Below are 12,089 nucleotides of genomic sequence, written 5' to 3' on the forward strand. Positions count from 1 at the left end.
GGCGGGGTGTGCGGCTGCTTAAATTTTAACGGATCGTCGGAACAGCTTCTGAGAGCGGCCGGACGAGAGATCTCCTCGCGAGAAACACGCGAAACACAACGAAGATCCGCGAAGAAACGAATCCTGGGAGAGAAATTTCTTCGGGGATTCTGTTTTGGCAACGAGTTCGAGTTCGCTAGCGTTAAGCTCGTTTGCTCGCTAGAGTCGATTCCTCGACTTTTAACTCGGCGCTAAAAGGTTTCCCGCGATCGTCCTTAGAATCGGGTGCCGCGGGTAATTAAGCGGAATTTTCGAGCGAACTTTCGGAAGAACGACCGACTCGATCGGTCGTGAAAGCTTAGGCGTTAGGAAAGTTTGCCCTTTATCGAGTGGCAACCGTAATGCGGTTCCCTGTACACGCTGAAGGTAGATTCGCTCGACATCTTTCTTCGCGACGGCGATTAACAGAGCAAGAAGCTAAACGATCGGTTAAACGTTCGATAAGCAGTCTACGTTGTACATAGACACCGCAAATCCTTTGCAATTCGTACCAAAGCGCCAATCAGTCGAACTGGATTTGGCTCTCTTCCGTCTAATCCCGCATTCACGCAGAAACAATGCCGGGAGCAGCGGAGTAGCGCGTGCCGCTCATTAGTACCGATCAATGACTCGATCGGACCGAAACGATAAAGCTGTATCGGGGCTCCCTGTATCTCTCTTGCTCGGAGCACGAAGGTTCGAGACAGCGACGCGGATGTAGTTTAACGGAGCAACGTCTTGGAGATGTTGCGCGCGTCTAGCTTCGCCTCTTCCTATCACTGCGAACGGGGACCCTTGACGAAGGGTTGCCGTTGAAGGGCGAACGAAGGCTGGCCGGAATCTCCTCGGTCGTAGAGAGGAACGTAAAGAGGAACCGAGAGCAACAGCGCCAGTAGCAGCAGAAGTAGTAGGTGGAGGAGACAGAGAAGGCGGAGAAGGAGGAAGAGGGTGGTGGCGGTGGTCGTGAGGGGCAGCAATCGGGTGGTGAAGAACCGGAGGAAGGTAGATGCTGCAAGGGCAAGGGGCTAGGGGAAAGCAGGCCGTGCGGCGAGGAGCAGGGTGAACGGGGGTTGTAAGCGGCTTACGCCCGCCGAGCGGAGAGCGACTCCTCGCTAATTATTTATAGGACCCTCTCCCGGCTCTCTCTTCTCGTGCACGGAAGATCCTTTGCCGAGAGGAGTTCTCTTCCATCTTTCTTCATCCTCTTTCCTCTCTCTTCCTCCATCTTTGATCTTTTCCTCTTTTCCGTCTCCCTCCACCCTCGCTTTTCTCTCTTTCTCTCCTTCTCTCTCTCTCTCTCACTCTCTTTCGGTCTTTCCCTTTTCTTTTCCACCGCCTCTTCTTTCTATACTCTTCTGCGTTCTCTGTGCAACCAAGTTATACGTACACGGTCCTTTTTACGCTGCCGGGGACTGTCCTCGGGTTCTTTAAAATGGGAAAGGTTTGATCGTCGGAGGGTGAAGCACCGTTCTTCCTCAACCCCCGACTTAGCTGTCCTAAAAACTGCAAAAATATTGAACGGCAAGCCCAATTTTTACGATAGATAGAAAAACGTCGTCTCCTACGACGAAAAAGCGAAACCGAAGGTGCGTGCATTCTCGCAACGTATTCATCGAAAATCATCGTGGAGTAACCGCACAACGTCTCGGGCTGTTCTTTGTTTCGAGGTAATTTATGGTGCGTAAGAAATACTCAGGTAGCATATGCCATTCCCCTAAGATGACAACGAACTTTGCGGTGACCCTGCTCATAATTGCAATTTTTGTACGTTTCGTAGGTTCACAGAAAATCCGCAGGTACTCGTAAAGCTTGTGCCTATTCCTAGCCATTGGGACGCACCGTGAAAGAGCGTCGATAGAATCTCCACGTGTACCCGACGCTATAGCGGCGGAAACCAACTGTCCATTTTTTAGGATTACCTGTAGATGCTTCTCGCACAAGCTACGTGTGTACGACCGGGAAGCGTAGCGCGAGAGAAAGAGATCCGCTGGGAGAATCGAGCAGATAGGGGGACGGATAGAGTAAAAAGGTGTGTTGGTTACTTGGAAGCACGCCGAATGTTTGGACAGAGGGAGCTTAACAATGCATTCGCGCCCCTTGACTTCCTGCCGGAGCTTCTGATCCCTCGATCTGGCCGGCGAGAGTAATTGGGTCGAACGAGCCGCGATTCCACTAAAAAAACTTCCCGCTCGACTTCGTACGCGATCGGCTGATTCGACTTTCACCTTCCCTGAGAATCGATCGACAACGCTAGAAAGTCCATATTCGGAGAAACTCTGGCGGAAGGTCTGAGATTCCTCAAAGGTTCTGCTATTGGAAAACCAAGTCCGAGGTTTGTATTTAAAGACAACGATGGACGTACCTGAATAGCAACGATAACCGTTATTCGTGACAATGGTAGGTAAGAGGGCTGCAGGATTACCACTACCGTTAGCAAATGTCGTTAACCCTTTGCCATACTTTTACAAGTCTGAGTCATGACGAGAATTTTCAGACAAAATGGTTTAATTTCCTGTCAAACGTGAATATCACGAGTGTCACTGGTAATCTTCATCTCGAGCCAAGTATGAATGCATCGAATGGTGTCTATTATTTAAACACAGGCGCAACTATCTACGTACTTAGTAGCACGATTTCGTGTTTCAAGTTCGGCTCTTTCCCTGACCATTCGGGCGCAACGTTCGGACCCGAACTCTTCCGAGTTAAATGGTATGGTAAGGGCTTAATTAAGAAAGCAGTTGCATCGGTCAAAGTATGACGCAAGCGAATTTCTATCGGAAGAGAGCGCGGCGCGCGGCTCGAACGTGTGGAAAAAGATCAAAGCGAGAAAGTCGAGGCCACGGACGTTATACGATGCGCACCAACTAGCAGAGTCCTCCAATTGAATTTGCAGCGCGGCGCGATCTCGATTCGTCGCTGATTCGATTTCATCGAGTTTAAAACGACCGCTTATAGAGCATTAAGCAATCCTCAAAGTGGGAACGAGAAATCTAGTTACGAGAGCGCGAGCTGGCCTCTTTGATCCAGCCGCTTCCCCTCCTTCGTTTTCTCTCCTTCTCTGTCTATCCTTTCTCAAACCCCGTCTCTCCTCGTCCCTCTCAACCCCCAACCGCTTCTTTCTCTCGTTAGAATATTGCCAATCGGGGAAATTCCCCTTCGGACTTTACGGCCTTCCAGATTGCGTGAAAATTTCATCCGCCAACATGATCCTCTTCATCGGTGAGATCGATCTTTCCGCTCTTCGTTTCGCCGTAAGTAAATTAATTTTCTATCCAAAAAAAAAAAAAAAAAGAAAAAATAATTAATCGATCGGCCCGGTAAGAATGGCATCGTTGGTGGCTGTCACCCGTTTCGTAGGACGTCGCCATAATCGCCAACGTTTTCTGCGCGATACACGAGCCAGGATTTTGAAGCAGCGGGATACTTGCCGCGGCGAGACATCGTCGAATTAACGAATAAATTCGCGCAAAATTATTAAACCGATTCTCATCGATGCATTATTTATACGGCTTGCCGTTGCCGGACCCGTCCATGTTGCTCGCGATCGGATGAAATATGGGAAAGCAGCTGTAAATGGAGTTGCCGGAACGTTTAACGCGTAACTTTTCGCAAACGCCGTACATAATATATGATTTACTCGCGTGTCAACCTCTGTCGATGGAAGTACCGGGCGCAGGTGAAAAATGTAATACACGTAAATACTCGAGCGCAAATGCCGGCCGATACACATTTTCACCCGTGATCCCATTGAACTAAAAGAAAAACAAAAAATACGGGTCAAATGTCGACGAACACTCGTATAATCTCTCTTTTCGCGGATTTACCTCCGGGCTGTTTATCGCTTCGAACGAGTTCGAACGTTTAGCAATGAATAACGACACGTAAGCATGGTCCAAAGGGCATTCCATTTTCTGTTGACAGGTCCAAACGACATGATCATGCTGTTCGACGAGCTATGGAAAGTGACAAAGACGGTGCTTATCGATCCCTGCGGTGACGAGGGTAGTTCGTAAATATACAGCACAGTAGCAAAGCAGAGTCACTAATTGCCCTGTGCAATTTTGTTTCACTGTCCCGGTTGGTAAGCAGTCGGTAGGTCCGTAGATTTCCGTAGGTGAAAGTTCACGAAAAACCTGACATTCGAAAGTATATGAACCATTGTAACAGCCGTATTCTTCAACCAAGTTTCGGTAGGTATGACAGTAGAGTATAATGGGTATATTAAATTGACATAGACAGAGAGGCTGTAGGAAAACGGGTAAGAGAAGTTGGTTTGCAAGGATAGGTAGGTAAGTCGGGGCTTAGCCCGGTGACACAGTGAGCAGAACCAAGCCATGAAGCTTACGGCCGGCTCTGAGTTGTTATAATGGGATCCGGCTAAACGCAAGCCGATTTTAACTCTTCGCCGCAGCACTCGGCCAAGTTCAAGGCCATTGTCTTCAACATACTGAAAGTGAACGGTCGACGTTCGCAAACCCATCTAAAATGTCTTCAGAATATCTTTCTAGAGGAGCTCGGTTAACCCGTACAGAGAAAACCTCGAATAATTGTTTCGCTTCGACGCTTCTTCCCTCGTCTTTTATCCCTTTTGTTCACAGCCTATCTATACTTCGACGCGATGTCATAGCGTTTGCCGTAATATCATAGCGATCGTTTGAATTTTATAGAAGGCGGGTTCGATAAGTCTGAAAGCTCGAGTAGCGTCTCCGTTTTTAAAAAACTTTTGCATCCCTTCGGCAGCTGTTCCGTTTCCGCATTTCTTAGCGAACGATTTCTGACACAAAGACGAGAAATCGCGCAAATTAAGCAAGCGTTTTGTAAATGTATTACTTTCGGCTAAGGATCGGAGTACGAAGAATCCAACAACCACAAGAGGCTCAACGAACTCACGGTGGATTTGAAGCCAGTATGCGAGTAATTCTGTCGGGCACATAGCCTATGAATCGAGAATCTCTTTTAAAAGCAAAGTCGCGAAGGATTTGCACCGAGTCTGTGCAAAAGGGGCAAAGGATCCAGGCTACTACTTAGGTATACCGGCTGATTTGTTATAGCCCGTTAATTTGATGAGTTAGAAAGGGTGGCGGATTACGACGTCAAAAGGTAGACAGGTACGCGATCTGTCCAATTAGCCAGGTACGGGCTGACCTGGTGCTGCCTTCGGTAGCTTGGGGTTCTTTGTCCCCCGAGTTTAGGCCACTTATGAGATACGCCGCTTTTGCCACCCTTCTCTCTATTAACGACCAACATGCTCGTATGCTTCACCAAGCCGTATATATACCACGTAGTATACGCAACCTGGTACACCTGCGATCCTTTAATGGACCATCTCTGAGCTCTATGCATACGCGAACCTCTCGATCAGCCTGTCTATCTAGCATCTCTCGCCCCTCTTACACGCTCGGAACTTTGCTTGATCGTATCAAAGAGAATACGGGACGTTTCACGATAATAAACGGTGCCACGATGAACCTCGTGCATCGACCGCCTCTCGTAACACAACCAATTACGCGCTGTACTCGGCGAATAGTCACCGCTTTCGATTCGAAATAAGAACTTTGAGATAAGCGGAACGGGATTGGATGGTTTTAGCGAAAGGACGGAAAAAAGTTTGTTAGGAAAAGAAACGATAAACCGATATAAGGGATAAACGCCGACGGATATTAGCTGTTTCGATGTAATCTGGGGGCGTGAAACGTTATTTCCGGGTAGAGGACCGATAAATTGGTTACTTTACGTCGGCGAGCGAACGTTTTTTAATTTTGTGGAAAACAGGATAACATCGGAAAGAACATGCGACGTGTTTACGCAAATTGCACCCGCGATTACGACGACCACGAGTCTGTAATTAATAATGGCTTTTAATGGTTTGCGATCGATACGCCAGCCCACTCGAATAATGGGACGCGGGACCGTTTTAATGTTAATTAATTTCAAGTGCATTAGCAAAATTACAGCCCGCGGCAGCGAGAACTTACGCACATCAATGTGATTAATAGAAGGCTGACTCGCGATCTATAAGCTGGTTGTGCCGAAAAGAAATAAGACGGGCCGCATCGAATCACACGGTGCGCGCGAACGTTACGTTAATTAGAGTCGGACCGTGATTAATCGTATCGCTGTGACACGAAGTCGCAACCGTTCATTATAGCGTGTACATGGTTAAATAAATCAACAAATTATTAATAATATGCGACGATTTATTTTTTGACGTAGTAAGATTCTCTTCTTACATGATAGAATAATCATGTACCTTATAAGTTTAATAATTATGTACAGCTTGCGTTGTATTGTTACAAAGTAACTTAATTCTATACGCACGATAATCAATTACAGCGTACACTGCCATTTGCTATTCTTAAATTTACCGATATCTCATATTTTTTTTCTTTTTTTATTTCAATTAACTTTATGTTTCAACTCACGATAGTATACATTATGGCTGTGTATACGCGGAATATACAATAATACCTTGCAGATCGAGACCAAAATTGGTCGTAACTGCAAGAAATGATCTATAATTTAATACCAGTTTCCCTTGTCACGAAATGGAACAGATAAAGTTGGATAGTGATAGGTATGCACACTATCTAACACTCTCGAACCTTTTCGGCTTCGGTACGCTCTCTAATACTACTAAAAGTTAGAATAAGAAAAAAGATAAAAATAGAAAAACAATAGAATAATTATAATAAGCGTACATAAACTTTATGAATCCAGAGATCAACGACCACAAATGATTTCCTCCCAGCTATCGCAATTGCACTATTTCATTTTTCCCGACAGTTACTGCATTAGGAAAACATATTTCTACTACGATAGCCGTATTACGATCGGTCGCGAAACATCGTCGCGGATTCTTATATATCATAAGATTGGTAATAATTCGAGCGTTATTAAATTCTTAGAGGCGATGAAATAATCGCGAAAGGAATAATTAAATTAATCGGAAACCCATTCAAGAGAACGATCATAATGGAAGAAAGGAAACTTCACTCTCGCGTCAATTGTAAAAACGTTTGAATTTCGTTTCAGCTTCGAACGATAAAAATAAGAACACGCGTCGAATGGAATCGAGTTGAACGGGTCAGGATCAGATATTCTTTTCCACTTCCGATTGTAAATAGTCGCAAAAGATTTCTGTGCTTGTGTTCTCGATCGCCTGGTATTCGCTTAATTACAATACAAGCAACGAGAAACACATGTTTAGATAAATAGATAACGTAGATAAATGATAACGAAACATCGTCTAATTTCGTACATCATTTAAATGTTCATCGTGATTTGTTTACTCTTACTACCCTTACTCAAATCGTTCCCAACTTAAAACTTCAATGAATACATACTACGGAAATGACGATGCTACTCAATGCTCGTATTCAATTGTTAATCAATGTTCGTCGATATTTATATCAGCTATTGAAAATTTCAATTACGAATAATTCGTTTAGACATGTTTTTGTCTTCGAACATGCGGTAAAATTCAATGTCGAAAGAAGTAATTAATTACCATCGATCCGTTAGTTCTGACCGTACATGGAATTAATCTATTACGATCTTAATTTGGATTGTACCCGAGGATTCTATTTTACAATATGATCGGCACTATCCCCAACATTTTTTAAAAATGAACACCAGCTTCGAGAAGGTTCGAGAGGAGGATAATAACAAAAAAACAAACACATCGGGAGTTTTTTCGTTTTATTCTACTCCTTCTCTACATCACTCCCGCAACGATAATCGTAAATGCCAGTCATATGAATTATGTCTTGTAAGGTTAATGAAGATAGAGGTATTAATTAATGAAGATAGAGGTAATTACAATCAATGTTGTTCAATTCTCTTACCTATGCAACAAATGATCTATATAATTTGTCCTTATTCGAATCTTCTTCTGTCGAACAGGAAAATGAATGTGAACAGGATTCGTGCCTCTGTCAATCATTACCGAAATAGGTTTCAACGCTTTGATACGATTCACCATTATACTTCGGAAGCAATCGCTAGTAGACCGCGAATTTTTATGCAAATCTATACTTTGATAAGAAATGGATACTATTTTGTAGCCTGGACAGAAATTTGCTTCATCATTAAATGGCAACAAACGAATTGTCTCGTACATATCTTTTATATACCTTGCGTATTTTCAGATGTCACGATATCTGCATAAAGATTCGCGATCTAATTATAAGTGGCAAAGGATCCAGTAGTAGCGGTAGTTTCCTGAGTGCGGTGAGTGATACAGGAGTTTCTACCAGGCCGCTATACCATCGCCTGATATTTCTGGTCAGATAGTATATAACCATCGGACTCCGGCGAAGTGGCCATTTCATTGCTGCCTGTTGGATTCAAATGATGACTGGTCAAGTGTGACATAGAGGACGTCAACGTCATGTTGTGGTGATACTGCGGATGGTAATTTCCTTGCGGGCTGTGGTGCATGTGCGAGATCTGAGTTTGATAGTAATCACCACTGGTGTACGGATTCTGATAGGCATTGTAGGTCTGCCCAGGGTAACATTGGCTTGGGTTCACCGAGCCCGGCGACGATGAACTCCAAGCGAAACCATAGTCGCCGTGATGAAGTTGATTCATCGGTGGTGGATACGACGATGGCGGCAACTGACTTGCACCCGGAGTCAACGGCGGAGAAGGTGTAGTTAGTGCGCTGTTCGCTCCGCTTCCGCCGGTTGGCGTCACACCCAGACGCGGGTACGTCGAGGTCGTCGATAAGAGAGGCGAATTCGGTCCTGGTGCCTCTTTCCCGCGTGGTGGAGAAACCGGCGATGAGCGTCTACTGGTTGACGCCGACGAGGTCGTCGGCATCTTGTTGCTATTGCTACTATTATTTTGATTCTGATTCGATCTCGGCGAACCTTTGGAAGGCGAAGTCTGTTGCTGTTGCAATTGCTGTCTGCATTTCGCACGACGATTCTTGAACCACACCTACGCAAAGTAGAAGATATTTGGATAGATATTTGGTTAAACAAAGTGTCTCGGAAACTTTGAAATATCGCATATCGTCGATGAACGAAGATCCTTTGAAGGATGGTAAGGACGAACGCAGCCAGATCTTTCGTGGGGAGTCTCCGAAGGTTTCGTAGAAACCATCGCCCGAGGGATCATGGAAAAGAAAAGGTATCCCGTCACGAGGGATGGAACCGTACAAATGGAGAGTTAATCGGTGCAATGGGAAAGTAATCGCGGGCGGACGGCCGTAACATTTCATTAAATCGCAACAATAACAACGGACTGGAGCAGGGGTAGTTGGAGGGCTTTTATACGCGTACGTGTGCTAGTTTTAGTGTATACGCTCACGCTTTACGTACGCGTGTCCCTCGAGATTCGCGTTACCGATGTTTGTCGGCACGCATGCGCTAATCAAACCGTATCGAATACACTATAATTGCTTTCATCGTGTTAGCGAAGGTGGAAAAATTCGCGAAAAGCTCGTAAAAAATTCGCGAGAAACTCGTAAAAAATTCGCGAATAATTCGCGAAAGTATTGCAAAAAATTCGCGAAAAGTTTGTGAAAAAATCGTGAAAAATTTGCCGATAATTCTAAATAATAGATAGAATAATAGATAATTCTAATAAATAAGCAAATTCTTTAAACGAAGTAGAAAAAGCGCGTAAATTTCGTAAAAGAGCGAGTTCTTGCTTTCTCTTCTTTCCCGAGCTAGAGATAGGCGCGTTCCAAACACGGACAAAAAGTATCCCCCGGTAGGCCGCAAGTACGCGCACACGGACCCCCTTTCACTCCCCCTCATGCACCCTCCATAATCCCGGCACACAATGTGGCCAGGGGTGCGATCCTATGAATCTATGCCCGTGCCTTTAAAAGCAAGACCCGCCGTCATTGTTGTTATTATCGACAGCATTGTAACAGTTGTTGCGAAGAACACGACTCGCCGAAGCGAACAGGAGATTTTCAGTCGCCATGAATTTCGTGTTAGTTGGCTGAGTTGAGAACGAGGGAAGGACGGAGGCCTCGGTCCCGTCGAGTAGGGTTGAAAAGTTAAAATTAACGAAGCGTAAACAAATCAGAAATTCGAACGACCGCCAGAGATGTTACCGATAAAAGAAACTGTTTCGGATTTTATCATTCGTCGAGGCAATAGGCGGATTCTCGTTTCGCAAGCACATCCTTGGTAAATGGGGTGCGGAGATTGGAGACACGTGAAACGTGGATATTGCGTATCAACCGTAAGAGAAATGATCCCTACGAGGAAGAGGAAGAGATGGATCTACGGGCGATGGGGAAGAAGAACGAGAGAGAAAACGCCCATTATCGCTCGATGTTTGCACAACGACACCCCCCTCAGGAACAACACACGGCCGGAGCAGCTACCCCAAAAACCAACCAACAGTCCGTGGTGCCATCCGGAAGCCCTCAGGGGGCAACCACAGCCAGTTCTACTGTGTGTATCGACGGCTAGGTGTAAATTGCATCACCATCTGGTTAGCATCCAACGCGGAAAACCAACCCATTGGTCACGAGCCGGAGCAGCTGCGTTGACGTTTGGTTATGACGAATATATTTTCTTATTTGCGCTATTAATACGATATCGAAGCTGTTACGCGCCTATACACACACCGTGTTAGCAGAAACGCGAAACAGCGTCCATCCGTCTGTTCAAAGACACGGATACCGCGTCGAACCAACCGTAAGGGTACGAGAACGCTAGAATACTGCCTCGATAACGTTCGCGTGCGCGCCGATAACGACGCTTAGGAAAATTTTTAATTTATCGTACGAGCCGTTTCAAGATCCGGATATACATATTTTTTACGATAGTCAAGATTATCGTCGAGCAGAATTTAATACGTATAAATTTGTAAGGTAAACCTGTTCGCGAATAGAAGTTTATCGTTTTTCCTGTCGGATACTACCGCTTCTGGAGCCGTAGGCTCTTCTCTTTTTCACCGAGAAAATAACGTTTTGACGCGTTTCTCGATCGTAAATGATGGACGAACGACCTGGCGCATTCAAACGTAGCAAACATCGCGCGCAGCTGTGTCGTTCACTCGCAGAGACGAGCGTATAGAAACTCGCGAGCGAGATAGAACGAAGGGCTATAATCCAGGAACAAATCAACTATATGTTGTGTTCCATACATCGTGCTTCTGTGTTCCTCTACCTATATACACCTCTATCCCATGTCGAGCTCTGTCTCTGTCTCTGTCTCTGTCTGTGTCCCTGTCTCTCTGTTTCTCTCTCTCTCTCTCTCTCTCTCTCTTCTCCTTCTCCTTCTCCATTGGAAACTTTTAGATCCACACACCCCTCGACCTCTACTCCTCCCTTCCATCTCTTATCCACCTCTCTTTTTCCCCTTGGATATTATTCGTTCACGTGGGTACGCCTCTACAATGTACATGGTGCACACGTGTGCTCCCGTGACGTACGTGCAGTTGCGCCTTCATTCACCAGGGGCTTAACTTCGCGTGGAAACTCCGGCTAGACGGAATTTCCTTGCTTTGTCCTACATCTCGCGATGGCGGTCGTTGGTACCACCGAGTAGCGAGATTACTTTACGCGTCGCCCCATCGAATTCGATGACACGTAACTTATCCCCATATTTTAGAAGATACACGCTACGACGATCTGCCGAGTTCGCGTTCCAATCGAATCAGAAATACGCGCTGGTGATTAAACAATGGTGATAAATCAAAGCACCGATACACATAGCGACGTATGGTGATCCCAGCGGCAGAAAGGAAAGAAGAGGAGAGATGCGCGAGGGGATTCGCGAGCTCTAATATTCCCGTCACGATCGTGACTTCGGGATATCCCGCCACGAAATAAAGATGTTACGAGGACCGCAATAAAAGCGTCAACGAGCTCGTCGGCACATCTATCAATGTACAGCCACGACCGGGACAATGGCGAAACCGGAGGGGCGTAGAGCGCGACGCCACGTTGTGTAAATACCTTAAATCTCGTCCACGCTTGCCGAAGCACGGAACACTCTCGTTCCCTCTTCCTCTTCTACTCGCTGCTATCGTCCGCCGAGATCGTACTTGTTCCTTGTGACTCGTGAGATACCGTAACCTATACGCGACGGATAAATCGC

At 45.7% G+C, this 12,089-nt stretch overlaps 1 protein-coding gene across 3 annotated transcripts in view; it reads right to left on the bottom strand.

The window, feature by feature from the left end:
* Positions 1-7,640: 7,640 nt before the first annotated feature.
* The window catches only part of LOC100748974 (homeobox protein otx5-B-like), a 34,090-nt gene continuing 29,641 nt past the window's right edge, over positions 7,641-12,089 (bottom strand). For all 3 annotated transcript variants that reach the window (XM_033322577.1, XM_033322579.1, XM_033322578.1), the window contains one exon: positions 7,641-8,961. In XM_033322577.1, the coding sequence (XP_033178468.1) occupies positions 8,278-8,961 (684 nt within the window). In that variant the 3' untranslated portion in view covers positions 7,641-8,277. The remainder of the gene's footprint in view (positions 8,962-12,089) is intronic.

Source organism: Bombus impatiens, unplaced genomic scaffold (assembly GCF_000188095.3).
Source record: "Bombus impatiens unplaced genomic scaffold, BIMP_2.2 scf_0647, whole genome shotgun sequence".
Classification (NCBI taxonomy): domain Eukaryota; kingdom Metazoa; phylum Arthropoda; class Insecta; order Hymenoptera; family Apidae; genus Bombus; species Bombus impatiens.